The following is a 25,147-nucleotide window of genomic DNA, read 5'->3' on the forward strand; positions in this document are numbered from 1 at the left end:
TTTGGTTCAATTATGAGCAGAAAAGGGTCCTAAAATAAACCGAATAACAAAAATTCTAAATGATATGTGAACAGTCAGAAAATAGTCAAATTGTTCTTAATTTATGAACCTATTTTTACAAAATAAATAGCACACTAAATAACACTTTAAAATACATATTTTTTTTTCTCATTCTACAGTCAAATTTTTCTTAATGTATTAACTTGTTTACAAAATAATTAAAATAAACAATTATTTATTTTTTCCTCCTACAATATTTCATTACGAGTGTCATAAAAACAGAATACCAAAATATCCGAATGACGTGAAAATTCAGAAAAAGTCAGAAAATAAAGTCCTCCAATGGCAAACTTTTGTCATTTTTAACAGATAGATAGATCTTTTTTTACAAAATAAAACAAAATAAATAGCAAAATAAAATTATTTATTATTATTTATTTTTTCCTCACTCTACAGTCAAATTGTTCTTTATTAACTTTTTTTTTTACAAAACAAATAATTTAACAATTATATTTTTTTTCCTCATTCCACAGCTTTTTATTATGAGTATCATAAAACAAATAAATACATAAAACAAATACGTATTTTCTCTCATTCTACAGTCAGATTATTCTTAATGTATTAACTTTTTACCAACTAAATAATTAAAAAACATAATTACATTTAAAAAAACATTATTATATTTATTATTCTCCATTCTACAGTATTTCATTATGAGTATCATAAAATAAATAACATTAAAAAAAAATAAATAAAAAAAAAAAATATATATATATATATATATATATATATATATATATATGTGTATACGTGTGTGTGTGTGTATATATATATATATATATATATATATATATATATATATATATATATATATATATGTATATATATAATAAATGAATTTTCCTCATTCTACAGTCAAATTGTTCTTTATGTATTAACTTTTTTTATAATAAAAAAATAAATAATTAAACATAATTATATTTATTTTTTCCCTCATTCCACAGCATTTCACTGAGTATCAAAAAATAAACATAAATATAATTGTTTATTTTAATTGTTTATTTTGTAAAAAACAACAACAACAACAAAAAAACATTATAAACAATTTGACTGCAGAATGAGGAAAAATACATATTTTTAAAAAATATATATATATATTGCTATTTATTTATTTATGATACTCATAATGAAATACTGTAGAATGGGAAAGATACATATTATTGTTTATTTTCTTTCTTTTTTCTTTTTTTGTAAAAAAGTACATTAGTACATTAAGAACAATTTGACTGTAGAATGATGAAAAATAGATATTTTATTTATTTTTATTATTTATTCTTTGCTTCCTCGTTGTACCGTATCATAAATAAATAAGTAAATAAATAAATCACTGGTAGCCATTCCACAGCATTTAAAGCGTCTCACTATGTGCTGAGAGATAATGAGCAGGAAACGATCATAAAAGAAAGAGAATATCAGCAGAGCATCCAAGCGGCATGTGAAGAGAACAGCTCCTCATCATCTCACTGAAGCTCATTTGATAACACACCCGTTTATCATCCATCGATCGAGGTAGACATCCACTCCGCGTTGCCGCACCTGGTTTTCTTCACACTAAAGTCGGAGCGCATTCGGATTGGCTGAAGCGCCGGCGGCTCGCGCGGGGTTCGTGCGCCTCTTCAACTCTCCATCAGAAGGCGGGGAGCGCGTGCTGGAGCAACTTCACTGACAGACGCCGATCCTGAACATGAACTCACCTCAGGAGAGCTGATTTACCTGTTTACAGCCGATCCACGGCGTTTCACGAAGCCTTGAGAGAAAAACTGCTCGGAGGGAAAGAAACACAGGATATTTAATCCCAAACATTTGTGTTTGACGGGCGTTGGTGGCCGCTGTCTGTCAGAAGAGTGCGCTGAGGTAAAAAAACCCCAACGGATTCGACATTTCATTCAACATTTCTGCGAATTATAATCTCTCCGCGAGTCTTCGACTCCACTGGTTTTACTACAAACAACATCTCCAGAGGTTCCTCTGATTATTATTTCACCTAATCGGCGGATTTTGCCTGGTTTCGACTGTTTATATGATGGGAAGAAGTAAAAAGACTGCGAAAAGAGAACGAGGCGGATCGGGATTCTTACCGCAGATGATCACTGTGTTCATTTTCACTATTTTATCCCTTATCAACATCGGTGCGGCTCAAGGTAAGAAAACCTTTCCATATTACCGTACACCAACGGCAGGTGACTATCGATCAGTATCGCTGACTTGAAGTTGAAGTTGCTGAATGAGGGAAATAAAGTTTCGTTAAATTACGAAAAGTTGATACAGCTTTATACTGATATTTATACGGCATACCACCTGATTTCAGTCAATAATGTTGATAAGTCTTCACGGGAATTAATCAATCCCTTCATTTTTGCTTTGATTAGTAGGCAAACTTGATATTTTAGGCGCGAATTGATTTGTCAGATTTATAAGTTTATGCTTTTTCGTCTGTACATTCTGTGTTTTGTGCGGTCAAACATATTAATTCATTTACATTTGACTAAACAATGGCATTTACTACCACTGTTATTATTTTTATTGCAGTAGTTTTGTTTATTAGTATCGTATGTTGGTTATACACGAGCCAGCACTGTCACAGCTGGTTAAATCACTTGACATGGAATATCGCATATGTGGATTCTTGTCATTTGGTCTTAATTTTAGGCATGAGCTCATAGTGAGGTCATTACTTGAGAAAACTTTGTTTTTGTGCTGCTGTGTGTCTGTCATGACAAAAGGAGCTCGTTAGACAGGAGCGCAACGACGTTTTTGCGTCTGTCCTTGTTTATGCGCAGACGGATCTGACGGTGCTTCGCAATATCTTTAGTCCTATGAATGCTGAAATCTTGTTACAGGACACTTTTCTGGCTTTAAAGGATAAGAGTGTTTGATCAAACCCTTCTCTTTTGCTGTAAATCTAGCTTTTTATTATTTAATTTTCATTGTGTGTATACAGAAAATACTGAATAACTAAACCATGACTTTAATATGTTGTAGATCATTTTATTATCCTATTTACAAACTATTAATTCCTTCGGAAATATATTGAGGAAATCAGAAAAACAGGACAAATGCATTACTGGAAACAACAATATAGCACTCATGGCCTTATTCTCTTGCTGCTTGCATTTTATATTTATTAACCTAAATTCCCTGTTTCTATTAGGAGTAAAATAAACATTTTGATTGTTTTGTTATTGAGTGCTTCTGCTGTGTGCTTTGATTGCATTATAATGAACTAATTAAATGAATTTTCCTCTGGGCACAACATTGTGAGTTAAAAGTGCTTTCTCTTACGGTGACGATGCTTTCAAGTTTGTGTTTGTGGCATATCTTGGATACGCCAGCGCCGATGCCGTTTACCTTGAACGTGTCCGCTCACTCAAGTGGGTGTGGGGACTCCATTAAAAGGATTTCGCTGAATAATTGTTGTGTAAGTAAACCGGCAGCCATGTTCTTGACATGGAGAGATGACACAAAGACCTCCTCCCTTTCACAAGGCAGGTTTGTGAAGCTCCTCCGAGCGATGTTTGACATTGACTTCAACCCTCCCTCGGTGGTTTACATGCAGTTGTAGTGTACTGGATTCTGCTGATCTCGTATTTTTTGGAGATCACTGGGAAAAGGTGTGGAACGTGTTGCAGTACTATTCTATCAGTACTATATAGGTTATGTAGTATATTGCTGTATTATTTAAAAGCAGCTTTTTAAAGTGATTCGTGTAGCTCAGCGGCAAGGTCATGAGTTCAGATCCCGGGGAATGCATGCGTTGAAGAAAAAGTTCAGCTTAAATGCAATGTGTAGGTCGCTTTGAATAAATGCATATCTTAAATGCATTAATGTAAAGTGATTTATATGCTATTTTTTTACTTATAGCTATAGCTACTTTTTAAATGATTCCTCCAGTGCAAACAGAAGAGAAATGAAAAGCTTGTGGGTTCGATTCCTAGTAGCTGATTGAATGCAATGAATGCCGAGTCGCTTTTGCCAAATGTTAAATATAAATTGGTGTTTGTACTATTCTAGATTATATCCTATATTACTTCTTTTATTTAAAAGCTACTTTTAAAAATGATTCCTGTAGCTCAGCGGCAAGGTCATGAGTTCAGTTCTCGGGGAATGCATGCACTGAAGAAAAAGTTACTTAAATGCAATGTAAAGTTACTTTGGATAAAAGCATATCTTACATGCATTAATGTAAAGTCATTTGTGAACTATTCTAGAATATATGCTGTATTACTCTGTTTAATAGCTACTTTTTAAATGATTCTTCCAGCACAAAAGGTTGTGGGTTTGATTCCCAGGGAATGCTAAAGCTTGAATGCAGTGTCGGTCGCTTTAGATAAAAGCATCTGCTAAATGCATAAATGTAAATGTAAAGTGATGTTTGTTCTGTCATTAAAAAGCTAGTTTTTAAAAGTGATTCCTGCTTTTAAGGTCATGAACTCGATTCCCAGGGTCTGAAAAAAATGTAGCTTGAATGCAATATGAGTGGCTTTTGCCAAATGTTAAATATAAAATGGTGTTTGTACTATTTTAGATAATATACTGTATTACTTTTTTCATTTAAAAGCTACTTTTAAGTGATGTTTGTAGGTGCTGCATGCTTCAGGCTGCAGAAACGCCAGGAATCGGATTGTTAGAAACCCAATCCAGTCTAGCAAAACCTCCCTCGACAATTGTGCATAGTTAATGAGAAACAAGGAAAGGTTGAGGAAAAACTATCCCGCTCCAGTGTCTGAAGGGCATCGCAGGATGACATAAGGCCAATTCCAGAAGCCCTCAGAGGCCAATGCCATTGACTGTAATGGGAACACGAACCAAGTCTCTTCGTGTCCATTAAGAAGTCGATATTTAGGGAGAACATTGTTTGCGACTAATTAATGGCCCATAGGTTTTTTTGGATACTAATGAGCTACACGTTTCCGGTTCACAAGGGGATCTTTTCGTGCTTGAAGAACTGCCCAGTTATTTAAGCAGTTACGGCTACTCTGCGTGGAAAAAAATTCCCTCACACTCCTCCTTTCTTCTCCTGATCCCCCTATTTTTCACTGTCGATACACTTGTTTTAATTAAGTGTGTGAATTCCCACTCGTCCTAGTGTTCTCTTGGCCCTGAAAATGGAGGAGAGAGCGATGGAGAGGAAAGGAGTGCCTGAATCAAGTACAGTAAAATCACTGACATCTCCACCACAAGTGTCTCCCGTCGCCTGAATATGAATAAGAGGCGACCGAGAAAGTCAAGAGGGAGCGAGGCAGATAAAAAAAAAAAAAAACAAAAAAACACAGCGTTGCGCGACCCTCGACAATACTTAGGCAGGAGACGATCTTGTCATCCGCTTTAACGGCAGAAGGCCATGTGGATTTGGGGGCTGAAGTAGACCGGCTGTCTGTTTGAATATGCAGATCCTTTGCTGATGAAAGGCGGAGATCCCAAATGTGCATAATCCATTCTTGTACGTTTTTGTTTTCATGTAGGCTGCACGCTTTTTCTGCTTTCTCTATGCCGTCGGTTTCATATGCATTGCTCTTTTTTTGAAAAACAAAGGCGCCTTGTTTGCTGTCTTATACATGTAATTACTGTTTAAAAAAACAGCGAAGCAAAACCCACTGCCTGCTGAGTGTGCGTCAAAGCGTGAGTTCACTTTTTCCACGTCTGTCCTCTCGCTCTGCGTGTTATGCGTCCTCTGAGCTTTGTTTATGGACAGGGGGGCTTTTATTTTTAAGAAAATATTTTGCAACTCAAAAAGAGACGCACGTGCAACTCCGGTAGGCGTAAAAATGAGAATGTTATTGCGATCATCATTACTCTAACGGTCGGGTCTCAAGGGCTCTACTAAGGTTACAGCCATCGTGGTCGTTCTCCAAGTACGTTTAGAAACACAAAGGCTTCATTGTGTGCCGAACGGCTACTATACTATGACCTAGCACCACCACGTATCGTAATTCTCTCATGATGTAGGCCGTTTTTAAGTTTGAAGGAGAAAATGAGACTTAATGCGGTCACGTGCTGGTGAAGGTAAAGGTCGAGCCAAACGGTGTGTCATCAGAAACTCCTTCTCGGTCGCCTTGTGGGCGTCAGCATTACACGCTGTTTGTTGGCCTTCCCCCGTGCTGAGGATATTTTTTTGTGATAATTGCTGTGAAAGGCGTGCTGAGGTTGCAGCTCTCCTCTCCTGACGTCACGTAGCGCGCGCCGGCTGTGGGAAAGATGTATTACAGTATGCGCGCGGCATTGTCTATGGCGAATCGCGCCGTATCCAGCTGCGCAGGTAGGTGAGCGAGCAAAGTCACGGCAATGACAGCCTCTATTCGTTGCAAAAAAGAGAAAAGGCGGACGGGGAGTGGAGTGAGTGCAATTAATCACACACTGTCACCCTGTAAACTACAGGGGAAGCATCAAAGTGCAGCTTTGGGTTCTATTAGCAGTCCATTAGTGAAGCCCGGCACAAGTGCGGCTACTTCACAAGCACGACGCCGCTGAAGTGACCGACCTGTCTGTCAGCAGATCTCCTTTACCGTCATGACACGACCACTTCACACAGAAGGAGTTGGATGCAAAATTTGTGAATAATATCAATGCATAAGTCTGACTGTGATGTTTTTTTTTTTTTTTTTTTTTTTTTTTTTTTTTCATTTGTCACCTGATGGAGTTGGGTTTCTTGCCACTGGCTTTTGATTGCTTAGTAGGAGACAGTTAATAATCAGCAATATTATCAGTTTGACTGCACTGATGAGAACAAAAATTGAACTGAATTGAACTGGATAATGATTGTTTTTTGTAGATCTGCTTTGGAGCTGAATTGAGTTCATTTCATAATTGTTGAATTTTACAACATTTGACTGAGTTGAATAATGACTGAATCAGATTAATTTCATAATTGATCAACTTTGCAGCATCATCGCTGCTGTTGAACTGAATTAAGCTGAATAATGACTGAATCAGATAAATTTAATAACTGTTTAATTTGGCACCATTTAACACCATTTAAGTTATTGAGCTGGATTCAATCAACATTGAACTGAACTAAGTCGGTTAATGACTGAGGCGAATTCATTTCATAGTTGGTAAACGTTGTAACATCGACACTTATTAAACTAAATTGAATGGACATTGAACTGAATTAAGATGAAAATGATATTGTTGTCTTCTGTAGATCTGCTTTAAAGCTGAATGGATTGTCGAATTTTAAAACTTTTACCAGTCATTGAGCTGGATTGAAACGACTTTTAAATAATGGCTGAATCAGATTCGTTTCATAAATGATAAACTTTGCAGCATCAACTCTGCTACTGAACTGAATTGAGTTGAATAATGCTTGAAACAGTTTAGTAACTGTTGAATCTGGCTAAACTGAACTGAACTGAGTCGAATAATGACCGAATCGGATTCATTTCATAGTTGATAAACTTTGCAACATTGACACTTATTGAACTAGATTGATTTAACATTGAACTGAATTGAGCTGAATAAAGATGCTGTTATCTTCTGTAGAGCTGAATTTAAATTAATTTATAATTGAGAGTTATTTAGCTGGATTGATCAACTGAGTTGAATAATGACTGAATCAGATTCATTTAATAATTGATAATCTTCAATAGCAACATCGACACTGCTGTTGAACTGAATTGAGTTGAATAATGACAATCAAATACATTTGCAGCGTCAACTCTCTTATTGCACTGAATTGAGTTGACTAATGCTTGAAAAAGAATAAATTAAATGGTTGTTGAGTTTGGCCAGATTTAACAGAGTATTTGAGCTGGATGGAATCAACTTTGAACTGAACCAAGTAGAATGACTGAATCAAATTCATTTAATAATTGATCGAACTTTGCAGCATCAACACTATAACTTGATTGAATCAACACTGAAATGAATTGAGCTGAAAATGATACTGTTGTCTTCTGTAGAGCTGAATTTGAATTAATTTTATAATTGTTGCATTTTGCAACATTTAACAGTTACTTAGCTGGATTGAATCGACTTTGAGTTGAGTAATGACTGAATCAAATTCATTTAAAAATTGATAAACTTTGCAGCATCAGAACTGTTTTTGCACTGCGTTGAGTTGAATAATGCTTGAAATAGAATACATTTAATAATTGTTGAATTTGGCAAAATGTAACAGTTTTTGAGGTGGATGGAATCAACTTTGAACTGAACTGAGTCAATGACTGAATCAAATTTTATTTCATAGTCAAACTTTGCAACATTGACACCTATAAACTAGAATCAACACAACTGAATTGAGCTGAAAATGATACTGTTGTCTTCTGTAGAGCTGCTTTAAAGCTGAATTCAAATTAATTTCATAATTGTTGAGTTTGCAACATTTAACAGTTATTTGGCTGGGTTGAATCAATGAGTTGAATAATGACTGAACCAGATTCATTTAAAAATTGATCAACTTTGCAGCATCAGAACTGTTTTTGCACTGCGTTGAGTTGAATAATGCTTGAAATAGAATACATTTAATAATTGTTGAATTTGGCAAAATGTAACAGTTTTTGAGGTGGATGGAATCAACTTTGAACTGAACTGAGTCAATGACTGAATCAAATTTTATTTCATAGTCAAACTTTGCAACATTGACACCTATAAACTAGAATCAACACTGAACTGAATTGAGCTGAAGATGATACTGTTGTCTCCTGTAGATCTGCTTTAAAGCAGAATTCATTTAATTGTTGAATTTTGCAACATTTAAGGGTTATTTAGTTATTTAACTTTGAACTGAACTGAGTTGAATAATGACTGAATTAATTTCATAATTGATCAACTTTGCAGCATCAACACTTGAATTGGATTAAATCAACATTAAAATGAATTGAGCTAAAAAATGATACTGTCTTCTGTGGAGCTGCTTTGAAGCTGAATTTGGATTCATTTCTTAATTGTTGAATTTGTTGAGGAGTTGAGCTGAATTGAATCAACTTTAAACTGAACTTTGAACTGAGTTGAATAATGTTTGAATCAGATTAATTTTATAATTGATCAACTTCACAGCGTCAACACTCCTGTTGAACTGAATTGAGTTAAGTAATGACTGAATCAAATTCATTTCATAATTGATAAACTTCACAGCATCAACATTGTTTTTGCACTGCATTGAGTTGAATAATGCTTGAAATAGAATAAATTTAATAATTGTTGAATTTGGCAAAATTTAACATTTTTTGAGGTGGATGGAATCAACTTTGAACTGAAATGAATCAAATTTTATTTCATAGTTTATAAACTTTGCAACATCAACACTTATTAAACTAGAATCAACATTGATCTGAATTGAGCTGAAGATGATACTGTTGTCTTCTGTAGATCTGCTTTAAAGCAGAATTCATTTAATAATTGTTGAATTTTGCAACATTTAAGGGTTATTTAGTTGGATTGAATCAACTTTGAACTGAACTGAGTTGAATAATGACTGAAATAATTTCATAATTGATCAACTTTGGAGCATCAACACTTGAATTGGATTAAATCAAAATTAAAATGAATTGAGCTAAAAATGATACTGTTGTCTTCTGTAGAGCTGCTTTAAAGCTGAATTCGGATTCATTTCTTAATTGTTGAATTTGTTGAGGAGTTGAGCTGAATTGAATCAACTTTGAACTGAACTTTGAACAGAGTTGAATAATGTCTGAATCAGATTAATTGCATAATTGATCAGCTTCACAGCGTCAACACTCCTGTTGAACTGAATTGAGTTGAATAATGACTGAATCAAATTCATTTCATAATTATTGAATTTTGCAGCATTAACACGGTTATTGAACTGGTTTAAATTAACTTTGAACTGAATTGATCTGAATAATAACACTGCTGCCTCCTGTAGAGCCAGTCTGTTTCATAATTGACAAACTTTGCACTGACACTGTTATTAAACTGGATGAATCAACAATGAACCGAATTGATCTGAATAATGACAATATTGTCTTCTGTAGAGCAAATTCATTTCATAATTGAATCTACATTGATACTGTTGTTAAACTGGATTAAATCAACATTAATCTGACTTGAGCTGAATATTGACGCTGTTGTCTACTGTAGAGCTGCTTATTGCTGCAATGAATTAATTTCATAACTTGCACAGTTATTGAACTGAATCAACACTGAACCGATTTAAGCTGAATAATGCCACTATTGTCATTTTTTGCATCATTTGCTTCATTGATTCTGTTATTTTCCTGTTAATTTCTGTGAAGCTGCTCTGTAGAAATAAAGGTGAATTCATAGCATGCACTCACTCGGTGACGTGGTCGTGTGCTATTGAGTGTGGAGTGATGTTACGCTCTCCTTTAATGTAATGAGTCGCGTTGTGAAATCCAAACCCAAACGCTCAAAGGCTCTTTGTTTTCCACTTACAGAAAGGCTGCTGCTCGGAGAATCCTCAGTGTCCAATTATAGCTGAGGATCAGAGAAATGTAATTTACAGCCCCTGCTCCTCATGGAGAGGGTAATTGTGATCAGGAAATGGAGAGAGAGATGAGAGTTATTACCAGTCAAGGGGCTTCTACTCAGGCCAGTTATGGAGAGGAGAGTGACGCCCCTTTTTACAGTTTGAAGGATAGAGTTCGGTTTTTGGGAGCGGACGACGCCCGGCCGTAAATGTGCTCGACCGCATACTGGCCCTGCTGGGGTACGGCGCCAATCTGCTGCCATGTAAAATGCTCAGACGTAACATTTTGCTTCATTTAAGAAGGTCAGGGGTGAAGGGTGTCACCAAACCGAACTGTAAAAAAAAGTACACTGAAAAAAGGGCTTTAAAATTGATAATAAATTGCACAAAGTCGCAGTTTTTTGGAAAAAAGTGTTTTCTTGTAAGAGGTACTCTAAAAATCTGTTTTATTTAGAACTTCAAAAAGTTATTTTTTACAGTGTAGTTAAACAACAAAGTTTGTTGGTTGTGGAATTAAACAAAAAAAACGGTAATTGTAACTTTTTATCTCACAATTAAGACTTTTTAATTGTAATTCTGAATTTATCTCGCTCTAATTTTCGGCCTTTTTTTTTTTAATTCTAAATTTAGATCAAATATATACTCAGAATTGTAAGATGTAAGTGACCCTGGGCCACAAAACCAGTCATAAGTTGCACGGGTGTATTTGTAGCAATAGCCAACAATACTCTGTATAAGTCAAAATTATCATTTTTTTAATGCCAAAAATCATTAGGTTATAAAGTAAAGATCATGTTCCATGAAGATATTTTGTAAATTTGCTACCGTAAATATATCAAAACGTAATTTTTGATTAATAATATGCATGGCTAAGAACTTCATTTGGACAACTTTAAAGGCGATTTTCTGAATTTTTTTTTTTTTTTTTTTTTTTTTACTTCTTTTGAACCCTCAGATTTTAGATTTTCAAAGTTGTGTCTTGGCCAAATATTCCAATAAATCCATACATCAATAGAAAGCTTAGTTATTCAGCTTTCAGATGATGTATAAATCTCAATTTCAGAAAATTGACCCTTATGAATGGTTTTATGGGTCACGTATGCAGAATTCAGTTTATTTCTCTTGCAATTTTAACTATTTTAATTTTGAGCATTGTTTTTTTTGTTTCCACAACAGAACAAAAATAAAGTTAATTCTGACCTTTTTTCTCAGAATTCTGAGCTTCTGTCTTGCCATTCTGACTTTCTTCTCAGAGTTACAAAGAAAATGTTGCAGTAAATTTAATTGTAATTAATCTGTAAAAATAATATCCCCAAATCGAGCCGTTCTCAGATGCCTGTCAGTGTGGCGTCACTCAGGAATGCGGCTCCTGATCTACATAAACGCGTCTGTTTGTTTGTTTGATTTTTGCAGAGCTCCATTGAGAATTTTTAACCAAAGTATATTATAGACTTTTCATTAAGACCCTAAAGAATCATATCAACTTGTGGAAAATGGGCATCCGATGACCCCTTTAATGCATTTGTTTTGGAGGTTTGTTCACACAAGTCAAATTATTTTAATGCATATTCATTGTGGACATCATTATGTTTGAGAAGTCATTATTTTGTTTGCTGTCTCTACTGGTGCAGAAAATACACTCTTCACCTCTGACCTCCTTAAATGAAGCACTTGCGTCGTTTGTCTTGTAACAACAGAACACCGCTCCTGCGGTAAAAGCATTCCATCTTGGACGGTTGTTCTTGCATGTTTTTCTTGTCATTGTGGCTTAATAGCAGAACACAGTTTTTCGCTTATTGCATGCACGGCTATAAAAAGCACACGGTCCCACCAGAAACACCGTCAGTAGCTTTGCTTTTAGCTCCGCTGTCGTGTGATGGCTCTCCCTGTAGGGACAAAGTGCTGTCCAATCAAACAAGAAGCCTGCTGGGATACTGTCACCGCGTGCACGACCGCATTTACTAGCGAGCGCTCTTATCGTCACTTAGCACGGCAGAAAAATCATATTACTAGCCCTTAAACGCTCGGCCATATGCTTCCTGCCTATAGAGCCGACAGCGTGTTGTACGGTGTGAATCCGCACGTCAGTCAAAGAGCGGAAAACGCACGCGGTCCAAGTTCTGCGAATAGCCACAAAGCCACTAAAATTGCATTTGCCAAATTATTAGTATTCTTAGCTAATGCATAACGCTTGACCGGCGGCCAAATTGAGCATCATGGGATGGGTTTTTGTTGTGCATACTGATGCATGCGTCTGGTGTAATGAAAGGGCCGCGCACCGCTGTTCACCGTAGAGGGAGGCCGGGACAAGCAATCACCGCCCTGCTGGAATCATGGGAACATGAGACCCACGCGTTTCCATTTCCTATCTTCACTTTATCAGCCTCCTGGCTCTGTTATTCTTTAGCTCGGCAGACAGCAGATGAAAGCATAGCACAGATAAATGTTTGTGCTTTCCTGTTTTTATGGGGCTTAAATAAGAACATACATTTACTTGGTACTTTGAGGTTTTCGCCGGATTCTGCTTTCCATTAAAGGCCCCATGCAGCCCGAGAGATGATAAGAGGTCAATGTAAGTCCTACTGTTGACTTGGCAATAAAGTCGGAGCTCAAAAGGGGACTGAAGGGTCTGGTTCATGATGGGTCATTAGAGAAACGCCACCTCAGGCCAGGCTCCTTGTTTAAGCTTGATTTTACTTGAAGTTTAATGCACAGACCTGCAGTTGTGTTTTTATGATCATGGACAGGTGCTTCGTGGGCAGCGGAGAAGCTCTTAGTTAAAGTCGACGTGAAATGTCTTTCACAGCCAGTTTATTTCTGCACTGTGGAAAAAAAACATTGACCTAACTGAAAAAGTAACAGTCTGTTTGTTATGTAAACTTAACTAACCGCTGCTAACTAGTGTTGTCACGGTACCAAAATTTCAGTATTCGGTACCAATACCAGTGAAAATCCACGGTTCTCGGTACCAATTTCGGTACCAAATCAAAACACAAAAACATGAATTGAACAACACACTATTTTTATTTATAACGAACAAAAATAAAACAAAGTTTTGACTTGGAAGCTGGTATTTTGAGCTGAGGTGATGAAGCATTTGCTGGAATCCCCATTTTTCACTGTATAAACTGGCACTTAATCCATACATGTGAATTCAGCAACAGCTCGGTTCAGTTTTCTTGCCTTTTCGTCGTACTTCTGCGGCTCAAAAGCATCTGGAACCATTGTCTGCTTAGGAGTTTGGTTCGTGGTCTTCCTCAGCCTGCAGCTGTAAAAGGAAATATAATATACTTCAGTAAAACAATGGGCTGAGTCTAACTAAGTGCAATATTAGATTGACACCAGCTAAACAGAACTTTATATATAACTTTTCAGTAAATAACAAACCTCAGCTTTTTATAACAAAGTTAGATAAGATTACTTATACTGAGTGTAAGATATCAATGTTACACAGACGGAAACTGTCGTATTAAAAACACTTTACAAAAAGACCCCATTTAACATGACTTAATAAACAAGTGTTACATAGCAATTATTCTTCTTAATTTCAAAATGTATTCATAATTTATTTTAAATTAAAAGTTGTATCTGTTGACATTATTTCACGCACAATAAACAAACATGAACGATCAAATGTTTGTATAAAACAACATTCACACACATTAATTAATGTTCACTCACTGTAAATTTATGTTAGATAATATATTAAGTCATGTTAATGAATAGTATCTTTTACCAAACTATACAGGACTGTATTTGACTGTACTTTTATTTAATCAAACTGCGCAAACTATATTTCATAGCCTAGAACTGCTTTTCTGATGGACCGATTTTAAGGCATTAACCATACATTTGTACATTTGTTCTCTAACACACATATTTTAGCTACACGGGTCATTTAAAAGCCTCAGGTGTGTAAAAATAGTACACTATCATGTCCTGTTTTTTTTTTTTTTTTTTAATAAATGCTATAGGAGCATTAAACACTTAATAAAGAAGTTTATTCTAATTCTCGCGTTAGCATTAGCCGCGCTTATGCTAACGATTAACTAAGCAAATGGCGATGTTTATTTAACGTATAATTTTTATAACAGAAGCTCTAAATATAAAATAAAATTAAAACTTACCTGCTTGAACTTTCATTAAATCTGGGTGTCGGTCTTTGAGGTGTTTTATTAAGTTCGATGTATTTCCTCCTTTTGAGAGAGAACTTCGATGACACCGTTTGCAAGTGGGTTTCTGATGATCTATGATGTTGCCCTTGTCATCAGTCGCAAATAAATAAACAAAATATTTCCACACATGGCTCCTTCCTCCTTTCTTTTCAACAAGCGGATTCAGAGCAGCCGCATCAGCAGCACCACCGGTCGCCGTGTCTTTCTGCTTTTATGAAGAAGACGCAACTGCGCACTTTTTGCATAGCGCAGTAAGAACCGGGTTGACCGGGTGCTCGGTACCACCGGTACTTAAGAAAACCTGGTACCGTATCATTTAATTTTTTTTAGTACCGACTTGGTACCGAAGTACCGGGTCTTTTGACAACACTACTGCTAACTTAACTTTTGTTCATCTAATGAACTTTGTTTTGGCATTTAGCAATGCAGGGACCTGCAAACCTCATTATTTCATCATTATGTTAGGTAGGAAAAAAATTTACTCCAGAGTTATTGGAGTATGTTTTTGCAAGAAAATAGAGTTTTAGTCTTTCTACTTCAAAATGTCATTTTTAATAAAATGTATTATGTGACATTTCTTTGTGCTTTTTTTGTGAAATTTACAAGAAGTTTCTGAGTGAAAGTGATTTTGCCATTATTTGTGTAGTTTTGTTTATTAGTAGTTACCACATAATTATTTTATGCTGCAATGCATGCTTGGAATTTTTTTTTTTTTTTTTTTTTTGCAGAATATGAAACAAGCTTGATTTTTATCTATTGCAAACTAAATAGACTTGTTTTTTTTTTTCTTTAAAAAATAATATACACACATTATGCACTGTAAAACCAGAATCTAGTGTTACATTTATTATTGTTTATTATTATTTATGTATTTTAATAATATTTTGAGTTGGCTATTATTTTCTATATTTTCGGGGTTTTTTTTCTTCTAATTTTTAGTAATTTTTTGTGCTTTTATCTTTTTTTTTTTTCACCCATGACACAGAACATGTATAGATTCATTATTATAAATAATGAACTATGATATTTTTTTAAGCTTTTTTTTTTTTGCAGAATGTGAAGCAAACTTGATTTTATCTATTGCAAACTAAATAGACTTTTTTCTTTGTAATAATATACACAAATTGTGCACAGTAAAACCAGGATCCAGTGTTACTTTATTATTATTTATATATTTTATTAATATTTTGATTTTGCAGTTATTTTTATATTTTCAGTTTTCTTTTTTAGAATTTTTTTTCGTGCTTTTGTCTTTTTTTTTTTTTTTTTTTTTAAATACTGCAGCTAAGGTTTTATTATTATTATTATTATTATCTAAGTTTTATTTTTATTTTAGTGCTTTAACTTAGTTTTTTTTTTCAGTTGGTTGCCAAGACAAAATTATTTTTTTTTTCAAATCTAATAATGATGTTATTTTATTTCGGTTAACAAAAATGTTTTAAATACTTTTAGCTAATGATAGGAGCATATGTTAAGAAAGTAACTTTACATGAATGAGCAGAGGGGCCCAGCGTCAGACGAACCCGATGCAGGGGGATTTCAGCAGGTTATCATTCTCCATTTGGGGCTTTTAGACTGATCCTCGCGTCTGGATCGCGTAGCCTATCAGTTCTCCGTCAGACAGTGATGAAGCGCTCGCCTCCTGACATATCCTCAGCCTGGCCCAAACATGTTTTGTCAGAGAGAATAACTAAACCCAAGGCCCGGAGAGCACAAGCCCTGTCAGATAAAGATGCATGAATAGCACGCATTCATCTCTCCAGAATCAATCTTCTGGATAATTCCCCCCATATTTCTTCTTTTTAGTTATCTACAAAACTGCCAAGCAGAGTTTTTAACTGCGCGGGCCATTACGGGAAGGCTTCAGCAAGTGCGTGTCACAATGTCAATGTTTAATGTTGTTTTTTCGGCCGGTTAAATGAGGTGCTAAATTAGAGCCGCACATTGTGCGATCCGTTCGGAAGCATCTAGAATGTGTAGTGCAGAACAAAGTAATGGGAATTTATCTGTGTCGTACTACTTTTATCTTTGATTCATGTTCTCGCATGTTCTGTTTTCTTGGATGCAAAAACTTGTGCTTCTCTTAATCTTGCTGCGTGTTTGTCTCTGTTTTCCATGTCTAAGCAGTTGCTCTGTGGTCGGACCATTAGTTTATCTGTGTGTGATATCACACTCGCTAAACCCGGACTCAGCACTTTCATGTTCAGTCACATCTCCAGGCCCGTTTCCCCAGGGTCCCGCGAGCCGCGAGTGCTTAACTGGGCCATCCTCGCTGGGGCTAATTTTGCAGGAGCCCGATTGAGAATCGTACAGTAGTAAGTCTCCTTAATGAAGGCTTTCTGCATGACCTGATGCTGTCGTATCCGCCGGGAGAAGCTTATCACAACAATACTACGACCGTGCAAGAATGGAAGGCGTTGAGTTGAAGTGCAAAGACAAGAAGCGAGCGCAAGGTGTCCATTGAGAGCGTTAAACGTCGTTAATCACAGGGCCCTCGATGAGGAGCGGGTGTGCCGAAACACAAGCCCCAGAACTGCATTTAATTGCGTCCTTCGCTGCCGCGTCGTAAAAAATGCCCGAGATGCAAAAGCAGCGGAAAAACGTCAGGTCTGAATCCTCTGATTAAATCTGGGCATTTAAAAAGCCCATTAAAATAAAACTACTGGAATCAGGGCAAAATGAAAATCCCGTCTCCTGTGGGCACTTCGTACGATGTGAACATTCCTAAACAACAACAACAAGTTTACCGGCCCAAACGAGGCCCTCCAAACATAGACAGGGAAGTAGATAAATAATATATCCTCCTTTAAAGCGATAGGAAGCGTAATGGAAGTGGAGAACGACTGGATAAAGTGGAGAGTCAGCGTTATGGAGCGACTGCACAGGGACCAGAAAAGTGACTTTGTGTTATTGACAACAGACTGAAAGCAGCCATTTCTGACTCCTTGTACAAAAGGTTCCCTCTAAGGTAGTGCTAGAGCTGTTAGGTTGGGGTGGGCGGAGGTAAGACGGTGTGTTTACAGTATGACAGCTGGTGCATTATTATAGATTTAAATTGAGACGTGGTCACAGTTTTGTGCTATTTTAAAATGGTCTCAAATGTGAGTTTTATTTATTTATTTATTTATTTTTACGTATTTTTAAACTGTCGTTTAATATGATATAATGTGAAGCTGTTTTTGCCCTGTTAAATAAAAATATTTAATATGATATTTAATAAAAAAAAAAAAAAAAAGTGCAAAAATCTTACTGCTAAAGGTACAATAGGTTGTACAATAGGTCACTGAGTCACCTTATTTACCTCTAAAAGGTTTGTAGTTGTACCTAAAAGGTGCATATTACCACTGTAAGATACTAATATGCACAATTTAGGGGTTTAAAAAACAAAAACAACAACAACAAAATTACAAATTAAGTTTTTAATTTTTACAATTTAAAAAAACATATAGATTTTTTTCATAAATTTAATTTCACTAACTTTGATGTGCACACAACCCTTATAATGACAACTTTGCAACTTTTTATCCCTTAAATGTATGTTTATATTTGTTTTTATTTTTTGTAAATGGAAAAAAAGTACATAAAAAAATACATGATTTAAAAAAAAAAGCAAAAATCCCTGTTAGAGTGAATATAATATAATAAAATATAATATAATATATTAATATACATTTTTTTTTTTACAGTTGAGTATTTTTATTTTTTAAACTTAAGTGCTATATGATGTAAAGCTGATTTTTTTTTTATATTATGTTTAATATAATGCAATCTGTGCAAAGACCATACATTTAAAGGAACACACTTTTTCTGACAGTGTATAATATAATATAATATAATTTAATTTTTTTTTTTTTTTTTTTTTTTTTTTTAGTTTTTAGTATTTTAATTTTTTTAAACTTAAGTGTTTGATATGTTTAATAATTAATATAATACATTCTCTGAAAAACTGCACAAAGACTTTTCTGTCAGTGTGCGTAATGTAATGTAATGTAATGTAATTTAATACTTTTTATGTTTCCTTATTTTATGTCTGTAGAACTAATTAGGGTTTGTGACTGTCAATGTTTTAATTCACTGGAAATATGTTTAAATATGCAATTATTAATACATGACCCATTTGTTTTTTTTTTTTTTGCGAAATTCCAGTATAAATAACTATGCAGTGATATAGTGATATAGTATGATATAGCATTACTCACGCCGTGATTCAGTCCCGCCGCCCACCCGAGTGTCGCTGCCATGCTTTGTTAATGTGTATGTGCCTGTGCATTCATTATTAACTTGTGACATTTTTAGCCGCGTCTGTCTGCAGGATGCAGTTGGCGGCTTCTCTCTGTCAGTCAGGGGTCATAAACTCTGTGCCGTAATGAGCGCTGGCTGGTTCGCCGTGCATTAACTGCTCTCGAACACGCTCTCACGCAAACGCAGGGATTCACCCATGACACAGGAAATGTATCGATTCTTGGCCGAGGGGCGCCGGGCGACCCTGCCAGTTTTTCTCTGGCACTGGACCAGCGAGTTGTTTAGAGGGAACAGCGGTTCGCTCGTTCACGAGTGCGAAGTGCAGAACGCCGCTGCCGTTGTCAGATTTGAGTTACGGGCCCTTGAACGCTTTCCTTCAGTAGCCGCGCACATAAATTTCACCCGCCGCCCACTTTTACCTCTCACGTTTGTGAGAAAACACGTCAGTAAATCTCCACACGGTTGTTCTTTCAATAAAACTGCAGAAGTTCTGCACTTTACTGGTTACATTTTTGTGCTTTATTGTTGTTGTTGTGAGGGAAATGTTTTATTGTACCGCCGTGTTCCAGCGCTGAGCTTCAGCGCCAACAACAGCAACGATTTGGGCCAGAAAGGAAGAGGAGTAAATAGGAGGAATAGGGAGTGTAGGATAGCGCACACTCTCCGGTTTCTTCTCAAACTCGGATATATTAACTGCTGCTATTCCTGACTGTTTTTCTTTCTGTTTGTATATGGAAATTAAAACCTCAAGTCACAGTATGACAGAGATTCAGCAGAGACTCATATCTGCAGCTGCACAACTGCTGCATTAATACAGATTTATGACATGCGGTCACAGTTTTGTGCTATTTTATAACAGTTTCAAATGTATAGTATTTTTTTTTTTGAGTATTTCATACTCAAAATCAGTGTCATAATCAAAATCGTATGTCATTTTTTTACATTTAAGTGTTACATAATGTGAAGTTGTTTTGCCCTATTTTATTTTATATTTTATATTTAATACAATGCATACACAGAAATGATTTGGGTCAGAAAGGAAGCAGTAAACAGAATGAAGAGGGAGTGCAGGAAAGCGCAAACTCTCCGGTTTCCTCTTAAACTCAGAGATATAATAACTGCTATTCTTGAACGTCTTCCTTGCTATTTGTATATGGAAATTAAAACCTCAAGTCACAGTATAACAGAGATTCAGCAGAGGCTCATATCTGCAGCGGCACAGCTGGTGCATTAATATAGCTTTTATATTTCAGATTTAATATTATATTTAATGTTTAATATAAATGATTAACAGAAATAATGTGCAAAATTGTACCATTAAAGTGCATCTTTGTATCTTATTTAACCCTAAAATGTCATAATAATACCTTAAAAGAGCGTATTACTACTCTAACATACTTATGCACATGCATATATAAGGTACTTATTTATATATTCATAATAAATAAATAAATAAATAAATATAATAAAATCTATCTATCTATATATATCTATATATCTATATCTATATCTATATATATATATATATATATATATATATATATATATATATATATAATTTATGTAATAATTTAATATAATATAATATAATATAAAGTATATTATAATAAATATATTTACATTTATTTAAAATATATATAAGGTTCTAATATAAAATAATATAGTATAATATCAACAAAAATCAATTTATGACGTATTAAATACAAATACTAGTAATTCTACATTTGCTACATTTTGCCCATTTGTCAGGAAGATTTTTTTACTCATGTGAACACAATAAAATGTAAAATGCTTTTATTTATTTTGTATATTCATTCTTTTATATTTTAATATGTACACGTCAGAATAAGGGTGGTGTTTGAATTTTAACATAAATATTGTTACACTGAATGACAATGTAACATTATTTCAACCAAATTTTGACATTTTATTCTCCAAAAACGTATTGAAAGTAGACACTTTACCTACCTTTAATATGTTTTCTGTGGACATAAAATCACCTTTTGTTGACATTTTAATGTCTTTGGCCCTTATATATTTATCTGTTTAATTAAATTTTGTTAATTTTTTTTTTTTTTTTTTTTAGTGTGTAAACCCTTTTAAAGGACAGTTTGTACCATTTTTACCCCTAAAAGTATTTATATATATATTTATATAATTTTTATTTCTTCTCTGCACAACTTTTCTTCTCTGGCTCGATTTTTTTATTTTTATTTTTTCCTCTTTTTCCCCTTGCTATTTGTATATGGAAATCAAAACCTCAAGTCTGTAAAACAATAGCTGAAAAGCTCGCATTTTCCCCCTGCGCATATACATGTTTCCTTTCTCATCCCCTCCTTGTCATGTGCAAATGATTTTGTGTGGAAATCTGATCTCTTTTGTGCTGCGTTTAGTAGGAACGCAAGAAATAGCAGGAACAGGCCGCGTCTGGTTTCAGCCGATTTCTCATTCTGGCAGTTGTTTCCACACCGGTTGAATTTTAGCGACGTAGGCACGTGAAATATGGGCATGAATATTTACTTTGTAGCGCGCGTTTTCTCTCGTTTGTTTTCTATAGTGCCTGACAGAACACAGGATAGAGTTTCTGCAATCTCTGCTCAGACTCTCAAGAGTGTAAACAGCCAGCGAAATAGAAATGAGTGACATCTGAGAGCCATTTTTATCTGAAAGCAGTCGCCAGTGCAGAGAGGGTCAGTGTTCGACCCAAACCAGAGGCTCGACTGATGTATAAAAGCGAGGAGGAACGCCGTTATTTCGTCTCGAGTGCTCCTGAGGCTCTGTCTGGTCTGCCCTCATATCTCAGTCTCTTTACCTTTCTCTGGTCGTTCTTCAGGTTCCCGAGAAATGCGCATTGACGTACTGCGAGTCTGTGACGGATAGTTTGTGATTAGTGTATTCGAGATCAGTCACAGTCGCTCATTGTCTGCGTCCCGGTGGTCTCGGGGTTACAGAAAAGTCCCCTGTGTTGTGTAATCTGCAAATGATAAAAAGCATTTTCCCTGCAGCCACAGTAACTTTATATCATTGAGCTGGCGTGCCTGGATTTTTCCCCCATATTGTTGCGATTATGTGTGCGTGTGGGTTGTAGGTGAAAACAGTAGCCCATTTTCTTTTCTGTTTAACCAGCTGAATGTGCTGTAAGAGCCGTTTTGTGAGAGGGGGAAAAACCGCCGGTTCGAGTTTCTCACCAGATATGGAAGAGATGAAGCTGATAATGATTTGTTAACCAAGGTCTCGCATGGCCTTTCCCAGCCTCCCCGAAGGTGAAAGTTTCAAGCGTTTCCGTTTGCATCAGAACGGTTTTCCGTGCTCATAAAATAATTGTTTCTATGAGAGAACAAAGTCATAAAGGTTTTTTTTTTTTTTTTTTTTTTTTTTTAAAGTGCGCTCAAAACAAAGAAATGTAGGCCATATGCAGATTTCAGCAGCATTGTTTCTTTGCACGGCGCGGCGCTTTTTGATCATTTGTTCGTTTTCATTCTCTCAGCTGGTCGCAGAAACTAACACACTCGCCCAACTCATCTGTGCGTTTCTGCGGGCTGCAGTCGCTAATTTTCCCTGCTGCATTATGACTCTCAGATGAGCACTGTACTGAAATTCTATTACTTTTACTCACTTTATAAGTTTTTTACAGTTACTTCAGTCTTTTTAACAACTCTGACTTGCATTTCCCATTGATTGCAGCTCTGTAATATCTTATTCTAAGGAATTTTTATAAAAGCTTAAATATCTTAATTTAACTAAGGCCTAGTCCTGGCTTAAGCTAAGCCCTGTCTGTGAAACCGGGCAAATCTTTTTTATCAGTTTCAAAAGGCATATTTTTTTATTTTACCCATAATTTATTGCTACTCTTTTGTTGCCATTAAAAACGTTGTACAAGTTTGTATTATTATTAGTAGTAATAATTTATTATTATTATTATTATTATTATTATTATTATTATTATTATTATTATTATTATTATTATTATTATTGTTAGCACTAGCACAGCAAATATAAAAAAAATTGCTGCTGTTTTGCTGCTTTTAATACTATTATATTATTAAGTATATATAAGTACTTTTTATTTTAGATTTTTATTTAATTAAATTAAATTAATTTTATTTTATTTTATTTTATTTATTAAATTGCCAAATCATGCATCCCTTTTTTTTTTGCATGTATTTGCATTCTGAATTTTAATACTATTATATTATTTTCTTTAGTACTTAATAATTTTTTAATTTATTTTATTATATATATTTTTTTTATTTTATTTCATTTTATTTCATTTTATCGCCAAATCATGCATCCCTTTTTTTCTTGCATGTATTTACTTTCTGAATTTCTGAATAATGTATTATTATTATTAGCACTAGCACAGCAAATATAGAAAAATTGCTACTGTTTTGCTACTTTTAATGCTTTTATATTATTTTCTTAAGTACTTAAATATTTTATATTTCTATTATTTATTTAGTAAAAATTTTACATTTTTTGTATTAAATCGGCAAATCATGCATCCTTTTTTTCTTGCACAGATTTGCATTCTGAATTTCTGAATAATGAATTATTATTATTATTATAAGGACTAGCACAGAAAATATAGAAAAATACTACTGTTTTGCTGCATTTGATACGATTATATTATTTCCTTAAGTACTTAAATATTTTTGTGTTATTTTATTTTATTTTATTAAAAAATCGGCAAATCATGCATCCTTTTTTTCTTGCATGTATTTGCATTCTGAATTTGCTTATGAAGCTAATTGGCTTTTTCTTTCTTACATCCATTCAGTACTATTAATCTCCGTAAGCAGAGCTAGTATTTATCCACAGTTGAACTATACTTTTGCTGCCTTTCAAGCACTTTTAGCCTGCTTATTGTCTTGTTTTGCATTAGTGAGGAACGGTTGCACTCGCCCAGACCTTTCTGCTCCGATCAGAATACATTAAAGCAGCAGCTTCGGATGTGGCCTCATACATCATTTTGATGGTCATAACCCAAATGGCTTCACCCACGGTCGTGAGTAGCCCTCGTCAACGGACAGTCTCTTTATTAATTGCGTTCGGGCCTTGTTTTGTCCTGTCGAGTCTTTTTTCCCCTTCCCCTCACCTCTGAAGATAAATAAGCGTTCAGCAGAAGGTTTCAGATGGTAATTGACAGGCGGCACTAAACAAATTCACTTGCCCTCCACCGGGCCTCAGCCGCCCCTCCCGTCCGGGGCCCATCTAATCTAACTAATGCCCCGGTTTTTGTGCTGGAAAGTGAATTAAAAACAGCCAACTCAATAGCTGATCCATATCAGGCTGCTCGTTGCATGCACATTAGCTGTTCTTCTGCAGCCCCTGTAATTGCGTTACACCACTTGGAGGCTGTAACTATTAGGAACATACAATCTCCCTGCCGTCGTTAATCGCAGCCTCCGCGGCCCCGAAGGCTCCCGATACCCAGATTAAGGGCCGATCCGGATGGAAGGATGGAGCGCGGGCCGAAATCTCCCCCGAAGCCACGGGCGGCCGTGGAAAGCGTCTTTGCGAGGGGGAGTTCGCTTCTTAGGTTGGTAGATCTTTCCGGGAAGCCTTCCACTAATCAGCATCTTTCTGCTCGCCACCATATTTCATCCCTATTGTGCTCCACGCCCAGCAGTGTGGCCTGTTTTTCGCAGTCGTTCTCTTGCCTCCCTCCCCTCCGGCTTCTCCAGCCCTTCGTGCCTGCTATCTGTCTTCATTCTCCAGCCAAGAATATGCCGGAGAACCACACCAGGCTTATAATCTCCTGCTCTCATTTCTCACTGCTGCTTAGAGAAAGACTCTTTCTTTCTGGGCTTTTTTTCTCTCGAACTTTGAAAATAGCTGTTTGACGTCATTAGATCTCTACAGCCTCTTTCTGTAAAGCGGTTTGTGCGCTTAAAGGTGAAGTGTGTCATTTCTGGCATCACCAAAACATAATGACTGGGCTTTTTCTCCAGTACCTTTTCTAGGATTGACTTTGAGACCATTTTCACTCAGAAACTGCTAGTGAATTTCAAACAATTACAAAGAAATGGCAAGTAACACACTGAATTAAACATGACATTTTCGTAGAAAGACTGAAATAGGTTTTTTAACCATCATGAAATGCCATTTGCAACCCATTTTATTCCTGTAATGTGATGTGTTTATGAGTGAAATACACTTTTTGACAAGAAACAAGATTTTTATAATTGTCCATCAGGAATTGATTCTTTGAAGCATTCAAATGTATTGCTTGTAAACAGTAATTTTTGTATCACAGTAAAAATAGTACAGTTGTATCATTTTA

The 25,147-nt window shown here is 35.4% G+C and overlaps 1 protein-coding gene across 2 annotated transcripts in view; it reads left to right on the forward strand.

The window, feature by feature from the left end:
• The first annotated feature begins 1,601 nt into the window (after positions 1-1,601).
• The window catches only part of unc5cb (unc-5 netrin receptor Cb), a 245,875-nt gene continuing 222,329 nt past the window's right edge, over positions 1,602-25,147 (forward strand). For both annotated transcript variants that reach the window (XM_051121277.1, XM_051121278.1), the window contains exon 1: positions 1,602-2,201. In XM_051121277.1, coding sequence (XP_050977234.1) covers positions 2,081-2,201 — 121 coding nt within the window. In that variant the 5' untranslated portion in view covers positions 1,602-2,080. The remainder of the gene's footprint in view (positions 2,202-25,147) is intronic.

This window comes from Labeo rohita, chromosome 10 (assembly GCF_022985175.1).
Source record: "Labeo rohita strain BAU-BD-2019 chromosome 10, IGBB_LRoh.1.0, whole genome shotgun sequence".
Lineage (NCBI taxonomy): Eukaryota > Metazoa > Chordata > Actinopteri > Cypriniformes > Cyprinidae > Labeo > Labeo rohita.